The sequence below is a fragment of the Salarias fasciatus genome, chromosome 4 (assembly GCF_902148845.1).
Source record: "Salarias fasciatus chromosome 4, fSalaFa1.1, whole genome shotgun sequence".
Classification (NCBI taxonomy): Eukaryota; Metazoa; Chordata; class Actinopteri; order Blenniiformes; family Blenniidae; genus Salarias; species Salarias fasciatus.
In genome coordinates this window covers 15,417,151-15,438,045 of record NC_043748.1, presented here as the reverse complement: position 1 = coordinate 15,438,045, position 20,895 = coordinate 15,417,151, and the positions used below count along the sequence as shown (strand labels likewise).

General features: G+C 40.8%; 4 protein-coding genes and 1 non-coding gene across 7 annotated transcripts in view; 1 reads left to right on the top strand and 4 right to left on the bottom strand.

The window, feature by feature from the left end:
* Positions 1 to 211: 211 nt before the first annotated feature.
* On the bottom strand, positions 212 to 283 carry trnaq-cug (transfer RNA glutamine (anticodon CUG)). Its single transcript has one exon. It is a non-coding gene; the product is annotated as a tRNA-Gln (tRNA).
* Positions 284 to 2,162: 1,879 nt separating this feature from the next.
* Positions 2,163 to 3,894, bottom strand: LOC115387768 (parvalbumin beta-like). Its single transcript, XM_030090618.1, has 5 exons — positions 3,771 to 3,894; positions 3,217 to 3,283; positions 2,980 to 3,112; positions 2,561 to 2,670; positions 2,163 to 2,451 (listed from the first exon to the last, which is right to left on the bottom strand). Exons 2-5 carry the CDS (start codon positions 3,275 to 3,277, stop codon positions 2,426 to 2,428), a joined length of 330 nt encoding a protein of 109 aa, XP_029946478.1. The 5' UTR covers positions 3,278 to 3,283; positions 3,771 to 3,894; the 3' UTR covers positions 2,163 to 2,425.
* Positions 3,895 to 5,427: 1,533 nt separating this feature from the next.
* On the bottom strand, positions 5,428 to 7,656 carry LOC115387769 (parvalbumin beta-like). 2 transcript variants are annotated; one of them, XM_030090621.1, is made up of 5 exons: positions 7,550 to 7,656; positions 6,769 to 6,837; positions 6,372 to 6,504; positions 5,960 to 6,069; positions 5,428 to 5,700 (listed from the first exon to the last, which is right to left on the bottom strand). In XM_030090621.1, the coding sequence occupies exons 2-5, from the start codon at positions 6,827 to 6,829 to the stop codon at positions 5,675 to 5,677; spliced, it is 330 nt and encodes a 109-aa protein (XP_029946481.1). In that variant the 5' UTR covers positions 6,830 to 6,837; positions 7,550 to 7,656; the 3' UTR covers positions 5,428 to 5,674. The 2 variants fall into 2 exon arrangements, with proteins under 2 accessions (XP_029946481.1, XP_029946480.1); XM_030090620.1 differs by having other exon boundaries at positions 7,546 to 7,603.
* A 1,615-nt stretch (positions 7,657 to 9,271) lies between these two features.
* Positions 9,272 to 12,188, bottom strand: LOC115387771 (parvalbumin beta-like). Of its 2 annotated transcripts, none has more exons than XM_030090624.1 (5): positions 12,067 to 12,188; positions 11,459 to 11,531; positions 10,259 to 10,391; positions 9,824 to 9,933; positions 9,272 to 9,530 (listed from the first exon to the last, which is right to left on the bottom strand). In XM_030090624.1, the coding sequence occupies exons 2-5, from the start codon at positions 11,517 to 11,519 to the stop codon at positions 9,508 to 9,510; spliced, it is 327 nt and encodes a 108-aa protein (XP_029946484.1). In that variant the 5' UTR covers positions 11,520 to 11,531; positions 12,067 to 12,188; the 3' UTR covers positions 9,272 to 9,507. The 2 variants fall into 2 exon arrangements, with proteins under 2 accessions (XP_029946484.1, XP_029946483.1); XM_030090623.1 differs by having other exon boundaries at positions 11,459 to 11,535; positions 12,067 to 12,187.
* A 985-nt stretch (positions 12,189 to 13,173) lies between these two features.
* The window catches only part of lmtk2 (lemur tyrosine kinase 2), a 28,602-nt gene continuing 20,880 nt past the window's right edge, over positions 13,174 to 20,895 (top strand). Inside the window, exon 1 of the mRNA XM_030090617.1 lies at positions 13,174 to 13,673. Within this exon, the coding sequence (XP_029946477.1) occupies positions 13,571 to 13,673 (103 nt within the window). The 5' untranslated portion in view covers positions 13,174 to 13,570. The remainder of the gene's footprint in view (positions 13,674 to 20,895) is intronic.

The window sequence follows — 20,895 nt, the reverse complement described above, 5'->3', positions numbered from 1 at the left end:
GACACACAAACAGAAAGTCAGGGGTCATTGAGCACATTCCTGGGAGAGAGCTCACTGCAGCAGGACACAGAGAAAGAAGGTTACTTCCGCGAATAGACTGATGTTTCGCGTATATGCACCATATTACAAGGGGAAGCTTTCTGAATTGAATTATTTCAGATAATCACGTGGAGGAGGCCGCTGGATTTACGCGATTGTCGCAAAACTCTGCAGGTCCCACCGAGATTTGAACTCGGATCGCTGGATTCAGAGTCCAGAGTGCTAACCATTACACCATGGAACCGCCCACTGGCCACACCACCTGGAGACAGACACTGATCTATACACACATTCGTGAAAATCATTTAGTTGGAGCTGTTTGTGTGTAGATCGTCCTGTTTTCCCAGTTCTTGCGTTATGACGGGAGTCTGCGACCTGCCGCGCTGGAGCCGCATGTGATGTCGGTGTAGTGGCACCCTGTGGTTTCCACCGCAGTAAATAAGCAACCTGCGCTGCAGAAAGCATTTCAATAGCATGTGCCTCTTATCTTGCAATTTGAGGTGGCAAATGTGGCACTTAAATGAAATTGTGTTGTGAGTGGTATATTTTGTGAAATAAAATATGCGTCATATCCGTCTGGCGCTGAGTCTCCAGCAACACCGCCTGCCTTGCCAATGTAACCATGGATAAATCCAGCAATTAAAAACCTTCCGAGGATGACACAGTTTTATTTAAACGCAGGTTGACTCACTTTCCGTGCTGTCCTCATTTGGAAATGTTTCTGTGAAAAGAAAAAATAAAATAAAAGCGCATCCACTGGTGCATTTATATGTGCTTTCATCATGAACTCACTTCTTGGAGCCTCCAATGTTAATTCCCCTTTTAATTATCTCCTTTACAGCATCTTTCTAAAGCCTTGTTCTGTGAAGTGACAATTGAAATGGTGCGAAAACTTAGTTAAAGTGTTGTCCAGGCTGTGTTTTGCTGTCTGTGCGGTTCCAGTGAAGCTGGACTGAATTAAGAGCGTAAAGAGAAACTCAATCATCTCATCCAGACTGTGTGAAGAAGAGGCGAGGGGACACCGGATCAAGAGGAGCGGCGCGTCTCTCCCCACACCCGGAGCATGATGTCAGCGCCACGTTGATACCATATACAGTTACTGGGCGATCATTTATTTATTCATTTACATTTACTAATGCTTTTTACACACGCCTCCATACATTGACACAGACCTATAGGGAAACCGCTGGTGTTAAAACGATCACAATATAACTGAAGTGCTTCGGGAAAACCTTTTCTGGGGTTAATATATTTACGGAGAGTCGTGAAACTAGTAGATAGTTCTGTTTCAAGTCAACATTGCGAATTGTTTATACTTATTAGAATGTTAATTGGAAATATCAGAAAACTGGCATTAAGACATGCACCTTACTATCCCGTTGTGTGCTCCTGCATCAAAGCAGTGACATCCTGCAGCTCAAGTCTTTTTCATGACGGCAGGAACCATTTATTTACCTGGAGTCTGAAGCGCTTGTGTTCCATTTGCCACTGTTCATGGACGTGGCGCCATCTAGTGGCCACAGATGGGAACTGTCCACTAAGAGTCAACGTAATAACGTGTACAAGCCAAAAACACACGAGGCGAGGGAATAAATCATATTTACTGTAGATGACTGTAATGTCTCCCTTTGCCAGCTGTTTTGTATTTCCTTTGTTCATTCATATTATCAATAAAAGTGAGTGTGCTTTCAAGACATGCCAAAACATTTTCTATTGGCATTGATCTGGGTGGAATAGTGGTGGCCATGAATCTCAGGTTCAACTCTGACCTAGTTGGCCTTTCTTTAAATGTTCAGCCTTGCTCCCGGGCTTCCCTCCACAGGCCATAAATATTGGTTTGTGACTCATTGGTGGCTCTAAAACTGCATGGCATCCTCTCCAGGGTGTTCCCTCCCTAAAAAACAATTGCTTCCAGTCTCCCATAATCATAATATTAATTAAAAAAGTATAAAAGAAATATGGATTTGAAATACTAATGAATCTAACTGGATATAGTTGAATTCAATAAAATAAAATTCTTCAGATGGATGTGATGTGTAGCTGGAATTGTGAAACCTTCAGATGTTTGCTAATTAGTGTGAAATAAAACTGAGGCATGCATAAATATTGCAAGGACCCAGTTAGACCGTAGCAAAAGAATATTTATTCTTTTTTACCGTTTGTTTCTGGAAAGTGCATATTAGATTTTACAGTAAGCAAAATTAATATTTAAGACATGAACACAACCGAGCGACATTCACAATCATCATTTTTGGACAGTGTGTTGCATTGGAGGAATTGTTTCTTAAGCAAATGTATAAAAATTATTTATATTCAGATGAAAAGGGGGAGGTCGACGTGGGCTTCGTTGTTCCATCAGAGCAGGTGTTCTTGGTCAATTGCCACTTTATGCCTTAACCACGGTGGCGAACTCTGTAGGGAGACACAAGTCGGCATGGGATGAGTGCGACCAATCAGAATATACCACAGAATCTAAATGAGAAGGTGTCAAAGTTTCAGTGGGACTCTCTGAAGTTTGTACCATCTGCGCCGATCTTGCCATCACCGTCGGTGTCACCGGCTGCGAGAAACTTCTTGGTCTCAGCGTCAGTCAGTGCACGTGCACCAGCTTTGAAGTTCTGCAGGAACAGCCTGCAGGAAGAAGAGGGGCTGATCAGTACCAGAAAAATCTATCAATTTCCAGAAAATCTGACCACAGAAGGATGACATGACTGAATGCAACTCATGAAAACAGTGTTTAATTAGATTTACGCATATGATAGGATTTCGGGTGGTAATCCAAAAATGGGGTTCATTTAAAAAAGAAATGGGTTAAAGATTGTTTGGCCCAGCAGCTCTGTCTGCATTCCGGCTGCCCCCTGCATTCCTCCTCCGTCAGTCTCTGATTATTGTCTTCATGCAGCTATTATTAGTGTGGGGGAGAGAAGAAAAGTGTCTCACTTCAGCTCGTCCTCCTCAATGAAACCACTCTTGTCCTGGTCAATGATGCCGAAAGCCTTCTTGACATCCTCTGCGGACTTTCCGGACAGGCCGGAGGTGGCGAAGAACTTCTTGTGGTCGAATGTGTCAGCGTCTAAAATAAAACACAGTTTGTCACTCAAAGTGAAAGGTCGACGGTGGCATTGGATGTCCGTGCAAAAAGCTTAATGGCTGATCGGGAATGACAATTCAAGTCACCTTTGCACTGATCCAGGGCTGCAGCGACGTCAGCATCAGTCAGTACTCCTGCGAAGGCCATTTTGATCTACAGAAATCAAGAAGAGCAGTCATTAAAAAGACAGAAGCGTTGGTTGAAACTGACACTGAATTAATCATTAAAACAACAGTTTACACTGTCTGATCTAACTAAAGTAAGCAAAAATGACTTCTGAAGCACTCCTCATAGAATATGAAAAGAGCATGATCGGAAGACTTTAGGTTTCAAAGTCCACTTCTTTGTGAACAGGTTTGGAACTGCATTATCAAATCCCATTTGAGAGGCTGAGATCGATTCCCTACTCCCTGCTGCAACTCTAAAGATGCTGGGAGGTCTGATCAGTAATCCAAGTCTTCTTGCAGCTGAAGCAAAACTCATCTCTCTCTTAAAATGCTGCATTGCAGTGAAAAGCAAGTCCTGATTAAAACGGTGAGCTTTAAAATTCTGTCAGGGCTGTTCAGAGATGATGCCCTCGCGTTGGCTGCATGGATCCCGGCTTTCTTTTTTGTTTTTCTTTCTTCCCAGTCAGACTCACCGGCGGTTTCTTTGCTTTGTAGGGTACAGATGATACAGACAAGACTTGAGTCGACTGCAGTGATCATCCCGGTGCTCCTGGTGACCTTTTATAGTTTCTCTCCATCGAAATCTGAGGCTTAATGTAACCGACACCAAGAAGGGGGTGGCGAAAATTCGTCCTGTGGCCAGAAAGCGATCTATTTTAAGTTTCACAAATGAAGACGCTTAAAAGGTGCGCTTGAAGAAGTCTTTAATGTCCCCAATGCTAAGAATAGGCCTGTGCACTGCTGAGGAGGACGAATTGCAAGTGCTGCTGGCAACACACAGCCATATTCAAGAGGGTGGATCCTCAACATGCATGCCTTAGACTATGGCTCGAATTGGCTCTTTTCCCTCTTTTTGTGTAATATTGTTCATTCTGGAGAATACACTGTTCATCAATGTTTGTAGAGTTTGTCATATTTGTATGGTGTACATTAAAATGAGTCCATTCTGAACTGAAAGGTGAATTAGTTGTGTATTATATATTATATATTGTTACATGGGGCACATTCGTGTGTATTTGTGGTACAAAAATAGGTTGTCTTTATTCAGTATTGTCCACATCTGAACAAGGAAAATGCTTTTATGTTTGAAGACAAATACTAAATAATGTATAGAAACATTTTGAGTTATTGTCAATCTACACATTTTCCCCTGATTGTTATAAAACATTGCATAAAATTCAGCATTTTATATTGTTAAAGTTGGACAAAGCAAACAAACTGACCTCAAAAGTAAGTGAAGGGACTTTGAATGGCTCTCATTGGGCAGCACAGCCTTGCTTGCACTCTGGAAATAATACTTTTTACCACCTGTAGGTGGCACTAGTATCCTTTAGGGTAAATCGGGTGAGAGAATTTCTCACTGCTATCACTACGCCTGTGTGTTGTGGCCACTGGCAGACGGGAATAAGCCCAGGGTGTCATCTGATAGCGTGCAGCTTTTACATATTGCTGACTTGCAGTTGCCCGAGCATTCATAACTTCCACTGGAGCAGTAATCTGACTTTAGTACAACCAATCAGCTGTGGAGTTGCCTCTATAGGTCAAACATCTATCCAGATTTTTTTCCTTCAACTTTAGCAATACTCTAAATCCACTAGGACCTCAAAAATTAGTTGGATAATGTGTCAGGATTCCCTTCGGTCAGAGTGTTTGCCTCTTTGCAGTGAGCTGAAGCTGTTGTATGGTCCTGCTGATGCAACTGTGTCTGAGGTCTTGTTGCCACAGCACATCCTCCCATTGATTGTGCAGCAGTGGGTGGAGAAATACAGCTTGGAACGGACCACCTCATTACAGAAAGCGTGGCAGCTATCTATTGCAGCGCTCCGTGGATCTGGGAAGCACGCAAGCAAAGCCCCAGGGCCCTTCCAGGCTGTATTTCCCAGCTCCTGGTCAGAGTCCAGCCACACTCCCTGTCTCATTAACCAATTATCCAGACAAGTGCTGGGCAGGTCATTTCAGCCATTTATCGGCTGAGCATTCAAAACCCCTGGCAAGTGGAGACCCATTTGACTTTTTGTCAACCCTTTGTGATGACATTGTGTTGGCAACCATGCGAATGCGGAGGGTGTTGTGCTACATCGGAAGGTGTCAATGCAAAGACAACTGACCTGAGCAAGATGATTTTAGACCAAAAGAGTATTTATTCCTGGTTTTTCACTCTTCCTCAAAAGTGCAGATGGTAGTGTACAGTTTGCACAAGTCATTTTTTTCAAAACATATAACACATCTTAATAATATTAAGATTAAAACATGTGTTTCATGTTGAGAAATTGTCCGCAGGCAACTTATAAATAAGGTATAAAAAATATTCTTTCAGCTGATGATTATTGAATCTTGCAAGGAGTTCGGAAGGGAGTGGATCTTGGTCAATGGAAATTTATGCCTTTACAAGGGCAGCAAACTCTGTGAAAGTAGAACGAAACTGCCATTAGTAGGGTAGAGAAAATGTATTGTTCTTGTGTCATAGTGGTGGTTTAGATTACTTTCTGACCAAGAGTTTGAGTCAGGTACTAGAAGTATGTAAATGCAGGTCAAAAATTCAAGTGTGGAATGAAATAATTTAGACACCACTGTTAGCAGAAATCAGAAATCATCAATTTTATATGTGATATTATCCTTTAAAGTTGAATGTATGTTGTAAGAATGTGCAATGTTGTCTTACCATCAACACCGATCTTGCCGTCACCGTCGCTGTCACCAGCGGCAAGGAAAGCCTTGGTCTCCTTGTCGGTGAGTGCTCTGGCACCAGCAGAGAAGTTCTGCAGGAACAGTCTGGCAGGTGGAAATATTTAAATCAGGGTGACTGAAATCTATGCGTGGCAATTCCCATTAGAGAATTCAGAGTGCAAGGCTAATAAACCATTTCTTTGAAAGTTAGTTGTTACATAGCTTAAAAATACATCCAGGCTTAGCTTTCTTCTTACGTGAACTGTAAAATTATATCTGGTGCATATTTTAAGCCCATGGGGGGGGGGGGGGGGGGGGGGGGGGGGGGGGGGGGGGGGGGTGGGGGGGGGCTGAGAGCATGAGAGTGAGAGTATCAGCTTTAAGTGTGAATTTCTGGCATGTCTTACTTCAGCTCCTCCTCCTCAATGAAGCCGCTGTTGTCCTGGTCAATGATGGCGAAGGCCTTCTTGACGTCATCTGCGGACTTGCCGGCCAGGCCGGCGGTCTTGAAGAACTTCTTGTAGTCAAAGGAGTCAGCAGCTGGAGCACACATGTTTGCACCATTAGCACAACATAGAGGAGTCCACAAGTTGTAATCTGATCGCTGTGGCTGGCAGCTTATATGACACATCCTGGAAGTGTGAATTTACTGGGCAGCACTCTGATCTCAGCCAATTTTTTTTCTTTTTTTTTTTTTTTTTTAAATGGGCTATTTAAAGTATAGTTTGGTATGCAATGAATCTAAATATTGTGTAATCAGTGTTAATGAGGTATCATATAATAAATAAAGATGATTGAGCTCACCAGAGCAGCCATCCAGAGCTGCTTTCACATCAGCATCCTTGAGAACACCAGCGAAGGCCATTTTTTAATCTTGGAGAGGAAAGAAGGTCAAAACAGGGTTAGTATGAGCATCACACCTCTATCAGTCATATTGATGCATACAAAAACATTTTCTAACAAGTCCAAATGCCAAAACGACTTCACTTTTACTGTTTGAATAAATTAATGGCTTATGTTAGACCTTACTGCTTTCTAATCACAAATTCAAATAGTCTGACACAAGCTTCAGCTTTGGCAAAACATCGAATTTGATCAACACTGCAGCAGGAAAGTTTTCACTGTGACAATGCTTGTCTTGCAGCTGTGACATGCGTGCTGCAGGCTAGAAAGCTGCTCTTTGCCTCAGGACGTTTAACCACAACCCAGGATTCTGCTCGCTCCACAGCGTTGTGCTGGCGCTAAGTAGATGATGCTTCCACTGAGAGCAAATCACAGCAACGCGAATCACTGCCACAAATTAATAATGCCGCTTCAGCGATGTCAAACCCGTCGACAGCTTTAGCGTAGATTTTCTTTTTGTTTTTTCGTTAAAGGAGTTGGTGTAAATAAACGCAGATATCCATAAAATGCAGATCCTCCTTTTTTTTTGCGCACTAATTAAGACGTCCATGTAGTTGCTGGCTCCCGCTCTGTCTAAAGTTTATAGTCCACAGGTATCATCTCCTTGTCTGAATCCTCTGTTTCTTTCCTTCCCAGTGCAGGCTGCGTGGCTTTTCTGGAGAATCTCATCCCACTCACTCACCTTTGCGCTGCGTTGAGGCGAGTGAAAACCGAGGCGGACTCCAGTGAATGCCCCAGGCCCCTTTCCCCCTCGCTTATATATCCTTCAGCAACACCATTTACAGAGCTTTGAGTCTCAGTATCGGGTATACGCAAGATGCATGGGTTTTGAAAAAATGTGTCTAGTAGTCTGGACCTATTTTTAGGCGAACAAATGAGGATGCTACCATGTTTGCAGGAGGCCTATAGCTGGATGTGTGGAAACCCGAGCGGGGGCCCGACTAGTCAATTCACGGGACACGTTACACCCATCTGATTTATGGTCAACTTGAAAGATGGTGGTTTGGATTAGTTTTTTTTTTTTTTTCAATCTCTCTCTCTCTCTCTGTGATTCAAAGATATGAGACAACAGTGACACGTGTCTACAATAACTAATTAGACTCACAGCCAATCATATTGTCCATTTTTTAATTAACTGAAATGAGTTCATGCATGCATAAAAACATAACTCCAAAAATGTCCACTTTATTTATTGTTTATGTTTCAGTTTTTTTTTTTAATTGTGTATGTATAGTTCTTTTTGACTTAGGTTCACTCGAATACATGTTATCAACATATATTTTTTAAATGTTAGAATAGGACTGAATCAACTTCATTCACTCCTCCTTCTCGTTATTTATTCAATTCGTTCCCCCATGATGTTTTGGGTGACTAGGCCTGGAGTTGCCATCCCATACCAGATGATCTCAGTGCGCAGAAATGCGTGGTCTCTATTTCATCCTATAGTATATCTCCATAGGGTTTAAAGCTCCACAAGCAGCGTCGGGTTTCACTGCAGCCCAACAGGAACGAGACTTTGGGGCTTTTACCACCACGTCCCTGTCCTTACTAGGCAACGCACCCATCACTCGGGCTGCGCGCTGCCTGCGAGGACAACTTAACAATTTGTTGACAGCTCACTTTCGCCTTCGGCGCTTAAAACCCCCCCAATGAAATATAGTGGTGGGTGTCTGGGTGAGAGGGATACCCGCTGTATTAATTTGCGCAGACTAAAATTAAAAAATATACCGTTAACGATATTAATAATGGAGGTTAATATTTCTGTCAGGAATTCGACTCCCGCCCAGCAGAAGGCAGTAATAGTTCAAATGAGGCAAAACATCGAGGGGACGTTTTTAATTTGTGTGAATGTGCGTGTGTGCACCACGTGAGACCCGTTGACCGAACTGAAAGTATGATCAACTAAACTGTAAGATTCGACTTTTTAGGTCTCCTGTTGCAGGTATAGGCAACTGTGGTCATGGTGAGGGCCAAAAATGTATTTAATCCTTTCTGACATGCAGCTCACTTAAAACAAGGAGTCAAATGAATAGCCTTAGTTTAATGCTTCTGAATTAAAAAAAAAAAACATGCATTTGCACTTTAAAATGCAATATTGAAGTTGCAATTTGGAGTTCAGATTTGGCTGACTGACTGTCTTTCTTGGGGATTTCTGCAAAGTGCACACATTGTAATTTTGGGTGCCACAGTTGCCTAATTCTGCACAGTTGGAGCAACATTATGGGACGTCTGTGACATCAAAAGACACATCCTCATCTAATTTCTCAACCAACAAAACACTTGATATAACTTTAATGAAGTAAATCACTCCAGAACATAAACAAGCAGAATGTATAGTGTAGGAAAGATATAGGAAAGAAGTTCAAGAGATTGTGGTGTAACACCTTTCATCCATTTATTAATCCATTCCAGGTACCCAGGTAATTTAACATACACACATATTCACTATTCAGCTTTAATGTCAGTTCCTCAACACACTAAGTATTATCATATCACATCAACAGGGAAAGCAGCAGGCAGGTACAGAATTTCAAAGGTTTTTGGTTATTGCATCAAATATTCTGGAAAGTCAGAGTTTCCATAAGAAATCCGTTGTTGAAAATGGGGGAAGACAGCCACGATCATGTGTGCTTATTCTCTTTATTTCAGGAGCTCACAAAACTCTGTGGAGGAGAAAAAAAAGGGACAGTGAATGCCAACAGAAAATCTGCATACTGGAGGCAAAAAATCTGTGTCATACAGCATTATGGTTAAGGAAGATGACTAAACAACCTCAAATTATTTTATTTTATTCAGTTCCGTGCTCAAGTGAAGTGTGCAATAGTTCTCGAGTATGCTTTTTATAGACTGCAATTTCAGCACTAAGTAGTGGACAGCTCCTTTATACGCAGGGCTGCTTTTGTCAGCTACTGAAGGGCTTTTTCACCTTTTTAACATCTGTTTAACAAACACCAACCTTCCATCCCAATCTTGCCATCGCCGTCCTTATCTCCTGCAGCCATCAGAGCCTTGGTCTCTGCTACAGTCAGCTCCCTGGCCTCTGGAGAGAAATTCTGCAGGAACAGTCTGAAGGGTAGATGAAAAATATCAGCGATAAGTTAAGACTGAAATCATCGCAGAAGTTATCGTTGGTGATGCATTTCCTCCACTCCTCCAGGGCCCTTTCAGCTGTCTCACTCATTCTTTCCATCAGTCACTCACCTCATGTATCACCTTATGTTCATTCATGGTAGAAATGCTTTTCCATTCATATAGGGACCACAGCTTCAGGGCAAACACCAGAGAGTTAACACACAGATGTCACATACATGCCCAAACACACCCAAACAGCCTTTTAGCCACACATGCATTCATACAAGCACACACACACACACACACACTCCATCCTTACTTGAGCTCCTCCTCCTCAATGTATCCACTCCTGTCTTGGTCCAGGACTGTGAACACTTTTTTTCTGTCTGCCTCGGTTGAGCAGGTCAGTCCCACTTGTGCAAAGAACGACTTGAAGTCGAATGTGCCCGGAGCTACGTTGGCATAGAACGAGAGAGGGAGAGTACGAGCGAGGGATAAAGAGAGCAAAAGAAACAGACACGTGGGAGTGAGAGGTCAATCACAGAATGACAAGAAAGAAAGACTGGCGGGGGCTGAATAGGGATGTCGCATTTACTCATTCGCTCAGATGACTTTCATTCTTCAAGTGATGACATTTACCAATACACACCCTGTAGCACATCACTATCTTATACCACTATACTAGAGGCTATGTCATTAAGGCATTGAAATAGTCAATGCACACTGCATGTTGCCCCTGGGTTCAATGCAAACCTAAATTTTAAAAGCCCTATAATCATCAAAAATGAAGATCCTGATGCTGCATGAGTTTCCTTCAAGAAATTCAAAATGCATTCTTAAATTAAACTGCCACCTCTTTGTGTAAAAATGAAATAGTAATGACCTGATAGCAAAAGTGGATAATCCTATGACAAGAGGAGAATTCTTTAAGAATAAATGATGCATCACAAACCTTGCAGTTAAAATATTTACAGCTTGATTTAGGTTTCCAAACTTCTTGTTGACTTTGATTTATGAAACTCACACTAATGTAAGTAGCGTGACAAAGTATGATAGACACTTTCCTCCAAACACTCCTAGCATGTGGCTTTTCTTGAATAAAGGGCATAGAAGCAGTGACATTTGATTTCATCCGAACGGTTGAGCTCTGTCTGCCTTGTCATGCAGACATAATTGTGAGAGATAAATAATTAAGTGCATTGAGTTGTGAGGACTCTACAGCTTGTGGGAATTTTGTCTTCTTTGTGTGAATGCTGAACATAAACACTTTGGTATCTGGGTGGTAACGACTCTCTTGCCACATGGCGCTGCCTGGTTACCTGCCAGCACCCAGCCCCCGCAGTGAAAAACAATCATACAGGTATCCCCTGTGGTTGTGGGTTCAGCGGTTCCACAGTCCATATTAGATGCATGAATGTATATTCCCTGACTGCATGGTACATATTCATGAGGGGGTGATTCAGTGTGTGTGAAGCGTGTGCCTCCTTGCGTGCAAGTTTTTGTGCGTTATCTGACTCACCTTGACAAGCCTGGACTGCAGCCTTAATGTCCTCGTCGCTCAACATCCCTGCAAATGCCATGGTCCTCTGTGGCTGCCTGGGACACACACGTACACACACAGAGGATGCAGCGTGTCAGTAAATTAAATTGTGCAGGTGTTTTCTCATATCAGACCTTTTCTATCAGCTGTAAAGGAGTCAGAACCTGTGGACACATTAGGCATTACTATTCCTCTGTGGGTAGTCTTTGGATTGATCAGCACCATCAAAAAGAAAGCTGAGTTGTATCTTTTCCCAGCAGGGCTGTACCACTTCCACAATAAGGTACCATTCTATAACTGTTAAAACAAAAAACTTTTATGTGATATCCACAACAGATTACCTGAAATTGTTTCATTTCTGTCATATGTGGTACTTGCTGAAGGATTTACCCAAAGCTTATAGTTCAAATAAATAAACTACAGTTGAAGAGTACATTTTCCACCCAGAGATCACAATTTACTCTCCCTTTCCACCAACAAAATCACAGAGACTCACAAGCCACATACATACACACAGAACTGTCAGTTATCATCATGTACACAGCTCTGTGCACATACATTTAAGGAAAAACAAGCATGGCACTCACCGTGCTTTGAGTAAGGTTTGCACTCTCTGGGCAGATGATGTGCAGATTTTTTGCCTCTCTTTGCTCTCACTCTCCTGCAGCTTCGAAATCCAGAATGCAAGAAGCAACCTGACGTGTCTGTCCTCAAACCCAGGGAGATTTCCCCCACGCCACTGACTGCCTCCTCCCCCTTCATCAGTTAATCAGAGCAGATAATTTTCCCATTCATACTGTTTTGTGAACTTGCAGACAGTGCATAAATGTCATAAAAAATTGCATTGTAACCTCATGATCCCTAAAAAAATGCATGTCTCTGCACCAATAGACACTAAAAAAAATGTATACAAATAGGTTTTGATGTAAAATAAAATATGTATGAAACATAAAATAAAATAAAGCGTTCCAAGGGGGTGAAAAATAGTTAAATTAATACTCTGCTTACAGTTGTGTGTTTTTAGTTGTACTAGATAATGTGCTTGGTAAAATTTGGAAAAAAATAATTTTATGCGATTTAATGTAATTAGATGCATACTATTATTATCATGCCATTTAATTAGTAAATGTTGTCACTAGATTACACTGAATAATAATTAAATATGTAGTCAGAAATAATTCTGATCCTTATTGTGTTATATTGGTAAAGAAGCACATATATTGACACATGACTGCCCAATACAAATCCGTGCATGTGTGGCAGTTCAGGAGCATCTCTGCCTCATTTGTTGTCATTGAGATTGACATAAAATATAGTTTCTATTGTTGCTGGGTTTGTTTGTGCGAAATAAACACCACAATAGATTTAATACGAGCATCGGTATAAAAGAAAAAATCAGCCATCCGGGTTCCAACATTCAAATTACCACTATCAACCTGAGGAGTTTGTGGTTCCACAAATCCAGAGACAAGCAGCATACCGACAGTTTTCCTTTCATAACTGCTTGCCTCACATGGGGGATGAATAAAAAGCTTTCCTTGAGATTTCATACAAATCGGTGAATTTACGCGACTGATGATAAAGCTCGGAGCTGATTGGTCGCCTGGTTTCAGCCTGCCGGTATTCTTCATAGTGATTGGCTGGAGTCTCTGTCAATCAAGAGAAGTATTACGCCTCATTCCGTGATGTGACGTTGTACAGCAAACATGGCGCTTTGGAGGAGAGGTGTTTCATGATAGTCGAGGCTATCGGATAGATTCCATTCAGCTATGCGTGTGTAAATAATGTGTAGGTAAGGTACAACAGATATGAGGAGTCGTGACAGGTGAACGCTCCTTTTGTCTCTATGGACGACGGAACGCTACATTCCGCGGCGCTGTTTGCTGTCGTCAGCTGAAACGATTAGCATCGGTATGCTAGCTGCAGCCAGTTAGCTCGTCGCTAAACAGACAGGAATATGCTTGTTTATATAAACTCCAGCGACGGTCACCTGACTATCAATGATTAGTTTATTTTATTCGGAAACAAAGCAGCCATTTGTATAGAGCCCAGGTTTTATCTGCCTAATATTTCGCTGGCTGAGCCGAGAGGATGGAGAACCGCCATGGATGTGTTTTGTTGCTGGCCACTGGAATTTTTCTGTCGGCGTTTTGGCTTTCTGAAGGTGCCCCTCTTCACTATCCTCACAAATCAGGTGAGACACCCGACTGCTAGTAAATATACTGACACGCGATCGTTTGTTCAGTTACAATGTCTGTATTCAGCTGATGTTTTGCCTACCTAACGCTTATTACTAGGTCTATGGATCTGTTGCTAACGAGCAAGCTAAAGCTAACAACATAGCAGCTTGGCTATACTTCCTGGGAATCACTGAAGACTGTTGTCAGTCTGTGGGGACTCGGACTTTCACTTCTCATGGTCATCAGGTTTCTGGAAAATGCCAAAAAAATCATCCCTAAAATGTCTGTTAAGGCCTTTTTATTGGACAGTGGTTTGGGAAAATTGTCTGGTCTATTAAATGTGAAGAAAAGAGATGCTACATTCTTGTTTACTTGGTGAAGATAATCAAGAGAAACTCACCCAACATCTCGTGTTACTACGGATTAATTGAGTCTCAAATTGTTCTAAAATGCTTTAAAATTGGAAGGGTTTTATACTTTCCCGAAGTGGAATCAACACAGTATACTCCCTTAAAATTAAAAAAGTGTATTAGTTTGAATTACCTTCTCATTTACCCATTTTGAATACCTGTAGAATCTTACTTGTTTAGAGACTGTAAGATCAAACCTGTGAATTTTAGAATCTCAAGCTTGTTGTTAACAGTTGTAGACTCGGCATTGTTTATTATTATACTAAAAAACAAAAATCTGTCGCTTGTGTAAATGGCAGTCATAGTTTATGGGAATATTAAAAAAGCAAAAGTTTGGGAGCTGTGGTTAATATTGTCAAATAAACTTAATGATGAAAATATCACACTGATTTTTTTCTTGATAACATTATTTTCCACTCAATACCAAAATCTCATGCTGCACTACTTATAAAGTTTATCAGGGATTGGGTTGATTTAATCAAAAAACAATCCCTTCTTGATAAATGTGGGCTTCATTTACCTACAAATGGTAATCAGTGGCAACAATTCAAAGTGAGTAGCGATCCTTATCACAAATCAGCAACCTATAAAACTGCACTGATAGACTTGTGCAAACCAACTGTTCTTGACAAAAAGCTCCTTTGTCTTTGTCTAGGTTTCAGTAATCTTTAACACCAGGTAGCAGTGAAGATCGTACAGCTTGTAAACTATTTACTCCAGCAGCACTCTAACCTTTCAGTAGGTTGGACTGGTTCGCAACCCAGATCCCAGTTTCTTGGCACAATAGACTGGATGATGGCCTGCCAGCATGGAAACTGAAGTAAACCTGCAAAAATATCTTTGATGTGTGTTGGAGTTTTCCTGCGGCAGTATGAGAGTTTTCCAGGATGTTATGAGGAATTATTATTCTCTATGAAAATAATCCTAAATACACTATAGCTTGTGATCAGCAAATGAGTATGTGTGTATTTTTAAACTGATTGTATATATAGTGTTTCAGTGTAATAGTCCCATAAGTGGTCAAATTTTACATAACAGAAAGTACCATCAAAATTTTAGACTTCATTAGTGACTTTCTCAATTTGGGAAACACAATGGAGTTCCTCAAGGCTGTGGTGATGCTGCATCTTATTTTATTTAATTATTGGATTTTTTTACATCCATTCTTTGAGCTTTCCAGTTTGTCACTCACTTTTAAACTTTTACATCTAAGCCATCATGTCAGAAGAAATGAAAAAAACAAACAAACATCCACATAGTTTGGAATCTTTTCTTTTTTTCTTTCCCTGAATGAATCAGTTGTTGAAATGAAATAAAAAAAAAAAAATGCCTGGACTGCTAATATTATGCTGCAATAGATCTGAGACATCTGTGGTGGAAGGATTTGGCTTTGTAGTGCCTTCTGGTGAAATATACCGACTTTTTAATCTGGACAGATGTGAGTTTGCTCTTGTGAGTGTAGGTAATGTGTAACCACTACACATTCCTGTCTTATCCGCAGCTGTCAATGATTAGCAAAAAAGTTGTTTGCTCATTTATGACTCGTCATACAGGAAACTAATGTTGCAACATGAGCCTGCTGAAGCTTTTATTGTTAGGACTATAGCCTTTTGTCCCACTTTTCTGTTTGCAGGTTCAGGTGCATACACATAAAGTGTATTGTGTAACAGTTTAAAGTTTAGATTTCAATTAAGGATTTTGATTTGACCAATAGCAGTAATCCAGTTAAAGTCAAAGCTGGTCATGATGTGTTATGTGATCTGTTTGCACACATCAAAGGTGAGCATGGACTATGAGGTTCAATAAAGGTAATCTTTTAGCCATGTGAATAACCAGATGACATTGGTATGTTTGTACAAGTCATGATGGTGGACCTTGGCTTTAGCTTTCCACTGCTCTGTTGAGTAATTCAGTGACTACCAGCCCATTGTGGACGCAGTTTATCCATTATGTTCCTGTCAGGGTAAAAACACACTCTGTTACACTGCATTGGACCGAGGCCTGGACAATATACTGAACATTTAGCATTATCGCAATGTCAACATTGACCAACTGGACTGCAATTGCGTGCACTCAAGGAAAAAATGAAATTCATTCATATATATATATATATATATATATATATATATACAATGGGGGAAATAAGTATTGAACGCATTAACTGTTTTGTCATTACATTTATTTCCAAAGATGCAATTCATGTGACATTTCTTCCAGACACTGGTATTAACTCAAATAATCCACACATGAAAAGAAATCACAACATTCAAATCCATAAATAGTGATTATGTGGAATTAAGTGCAATAACACAGGAAAAAAGTATTGAACACACTATCTGAGACTCGTTTAATACTTTGTGGAGAAGCCTTTGTTTGCAATGACGGCTTCCAGACGCTTGTTGTATGTATGAACTAATCGCCCACACTGCTCAGGTGTGATTTTTGCCCATTCCTCCGCACAGATTGTCTTCAAATCCTGAATATTCTTTGGTGCCCTCTGGTGAACCCTTATCTTTAGTTCTTTCCACAAATGTTCGATCGGATTTAAGTCAGGTGATTGACTGGGCCATTCTAACACATTGATTTTCTTTTTTTTTAAACCATTCGAGAGTCAACTTTGCCGTGTGCTTCGGATCGTTGTCCTGTTGAAAGGTCCAGCCCCGTCTCATCTTCATCATCCTGGTGGATGGCAGGAGGTTCATCTCAAGAATTTGCCAATAGATGTTTCCATTCATTGCTCCTTCAATTATATGAAGTCTGCCAGTACCACGAGATGAGAAACAACCCCATGCCATGATGTTTCCACCACCAAACTTCACTGTTGGTATAGTGTTATTTGGGTGATGTGAAGTGCCATTTCTCCTCCAAACATGGTGTGTAGTATGACAGCCAAAAAGTTCAATTTTGGTCTCATCTGACCAGACAACATTCTCCCAGTATTCCACAGGCTTATCCAGATGCTGTTTAGCAAACTTTAGACGAGCTTCAACATGCCTTTTTTTGAGGAACGGAGTCTTGCGGGCTGAGCGTCCATAGAGGCCATGGCGGTGGAGTGCATTGCCTATCGTTTTCTCTGTAACACTTGTACCTGCTGCGTCCATGTCTTGCTGGAGTGCTTTCCGGGTGGTCCTTGGCTCTTTGAGAACTCTTCTGACCATCTTTCTGACTCCCTGGTCAGAAATCTTGCGAGGAGCTCCTGTGCGCGGCCTGTTGATGATAAGGTGATGCTTCTTCCACTTGCGGATAATGGCCCCAACGGTGCTTACTGGAATACTCAGATTCTTTGAGATAAGTCTGTAACCAGTTCCATTCTGATGCTGAGCAACAATCAGGCTGCGAAGGTCTTGAGAGAGCTCCTTGCTTTTACCCATCATGAGATGTGTCTTGTTTGACTACTTGGTGAAAAAACAACCTGTTTATAGGGCCATCAATTAGCACTAACCCAGCTGATGTTGGTTTGCACTTATAGGAAGTACAAAGACTAATTACTTTCAGGTGTGAGATGGTATGGTGCCTTTCCTTGACAAACTATACAGCTTTCCCATGGTGTGTTCAATACTTTTTTCCTGTGTTATTGCACTTAATTCCACATAATCACTATTTATGGATTTGAATGTTGTGATTTCTTTTCATGTGTGGATTATTTGAGTTAATACCAGTGTCTGGAAGAAATGTCACATGAATTGCATCTTTGGAAATAAATGTAATGACAAAACAGTTAATGCGTTCAATACTTATTTCCCCCATTGTATGTATATGTATATATATATATATATATATATATATATATATATACACATACATACATATATGAAAAAAGTGCAAGTAATTAATGTACAAAAATTGCACCAATAGCTAATGACAAAATCTTCTCTGTGAATCCTAATTGTCTGCGTAACTGCTTGTAGTTATTTCAAATCGTATCATTACCACATTTTTTACCAGTCATCATGCAGCCCGAGTTTTAAGCATTGATGGATGACATCACAAATGAGATGGCTTAGTGTTATTCAATAAGCATAATACAAATTTGTCCTTGAAATTGATGACAATTGATAGTCTATAAGTAAGAATTTTGGTATGGAAAGGCATATAGCCTGGTGTTTCCTTAGACCAGTGAGGATTTGAATGTGTATAATGCTTGAGAAACGCGCTCATATCAGACAGACAGTGCCAATCTCGACCTTGTAAGTAACCAAACGAAGAAACTCCTGCTTGTGGGTGAAATGTGTAGAAATGGGTCAGCTCCTTCTCTGCGTGAATGCCTAATAAAATATGCGGTGCAACCAAAATAAGACATGGCAGCTCCCTGCCGTATTAGTCCCAAAAAACCAGTTGAGTCATTTTGTGGGGCCTGCCAAGTCATAATATGAACCCATGACTCAAATCAAGCCTAACCGAGGAGAAGCGATCCCACGGTGAGCTGCCGTGACCCGACTCCCTTCGTTTTCATCTGCTCGCCGCTGCAGCCTCTCTGGGTGTCCCTGCCCTGCCGGGTACCCTGTTGCTCTGCTGAAAAGAGACAGAGGGTGTTTGAAATGGGAAAAAAACAGCCAGAAATCACAGCCAAATGTTTTTCACAGGATTGTTGTGAACGTACGCTTCGGCGTTCAAAATTCTCGTCAAATGTTTTTGCCTTGTCAATCACAGATAATGTTTTAGCAAGCCTTAATTTTAGCTGGCGATAGTGTTTGGTGAAAAATTCTCTGATTCTGTTGAGGCTTGGGAGCTGAGAGGGAGATGGATGAGGTATCTTGCTCCTGGGTGGTCTTGTACTTTGAATAGTTTGTGTGCGCTGTGATTAGGCATCTTTCCTATGCACTGAACATTCATCTCACTGGTGTGTTGTTGTTTTTTATTTATTTATTCAGTTTTCTTGGCTAGCTAGGGAACACTGCTGAACTGAGGTGCCCTGATTCGGACTGATAGAGTTGATTTGATTTTGAAGACGGTCTCATTTGGTTGAATTAATAAAGAACATTTTGGTTTTCCATTAGCTTATCTCTGATTTATCGCTGTTTTTCACAGGCAGCACTATAGCAGTTTGACAGTTTAGTAATGTGTAAAAATCTGATTCTTTTTCCCTCGGTCTTGTTTATCTATGACTGAGTCGGTTGTTTCCTGCCTCGGTATGAAATGACACCTACTTGTTTGCTTGTTTTGATTATGGGATTTAAAACGGGAATAGCAACATTACAAAAATCATGTAATCATGTATTTGTAGTCTTATGCAGTATTATGTGTTTATAGTTGTCCATATGCTCAGGCAGCAATGCGTCTGGGACAGCACGGTTTTTTTCTCCATGTTTTTGTGTTGTTAGAGTAGTTTGACACTGCCTTCCCATCACACACCATTTTTCAGATACCCAACCCTTCTCCTCTTACACTATCATGGTGTGTTAGTCTGATCGTGTAATTCACCTGACAACAAGTTTTTTTGTATCGATAATGTGTGAATAACTGTTGTGTAATTTCATTTATTTATCAGAAAATAGAGATTTGGGGTTTCTTCTACTGATAAATTCATGAGAAGGGATGTTTGTCGTTGTTTGCATTCAGATTTAATTCGCCCAGTGTTGTTTCTTTTATGCATGATTCAGTTAGTTCTTGTCTGCTAAATAAAGAAAAATCTCTTAACCTGTTACCAATTCTCCCAGTGCTGATGACACATATCAAAGTAGGAAACACTTAAATATAACAGATGTAAGCATGCATAATGGACTTTTATATCTACATCCACTTGGCCAGTGTCTTGAACGTGGATCTGTTTAATCTTTAATTCAGCTGCTCATCTATATTTTACCACAGACAACATTCCATTGCAGTCTGAAGTGAAGAAGAGAGGTTTGTGGGAGTAATGCTGTAGAAACAGTCATCACTTCAATACGCTGCTTTTAGTGATTTTTTTTTAACCCGATTGTACCACATTGTGTAGCTGTTCTAAAGCTGTTTGGAATAGTTTGTCTTGTGTGACAATTTTGGGGTTTCGACTCAGTATTTTCTGTGCAGAAACATAAAATGATCAAACATTAGTGGAAAAGCGAAACATGCATTGATGATCACACGTAAGGATCACACCATGTGGCCTATTTTAGTCAGTGATGCAACAGATATTTTGCAGTAGACATAAAATGCATCTCGGTCACGTCTGACACTTTGCATCATATCTAATGGCCTTCAGTGAGTGAAAGTGACTGCTGCTCAATCATCACTCCTCTTTGATGAGATGTGCTTTCTGAACAGAACAGCTCCAAGCAGATCTGGCTGGTCGCTGAAGCTCACGGCTCAACTCTCACAGTGAGAGTTGAGGTTAGGCTGGGTATTTGAATGAGTTATGCAGCAGATCTTTGAGGTCTGAGGATTTGCCCAACATTGCAATCATGCCACCCAGGAGAGGATATGACCACTGACTTATATTGGAATTCAAATTAGATTTTAACATATTTGGAATAAAGTTTTTTTGAAAAGCTGCAACAATAAAGATGAACACATTTTATTTTCACTAAAGCAATTTAGTCCTTATCATCTTCCACCCTCCATTTTTCAAGAAGGTCGGCCACACCATTTTCATGTTGTTTGCCCTTAGCATCATATTTTTTTGTACAGATTGCAGAAGAATAACATTTAGTCACTAAAAAAGAAGTTTAAGGCGTGTGTTTTTTCTGGGGGAATCGATCTATTACTCACTGGTGACACATCCCATCTTTTCTTGACTCATTTTTGCTGCAGTGGGACGTAAATTATACCTGATTCTTTACTTGTGATTGCGGCAGATCTGACAAAGAATATCAAATAACTGTTTATCAAAGTAAAGCAGTCTGAAAAG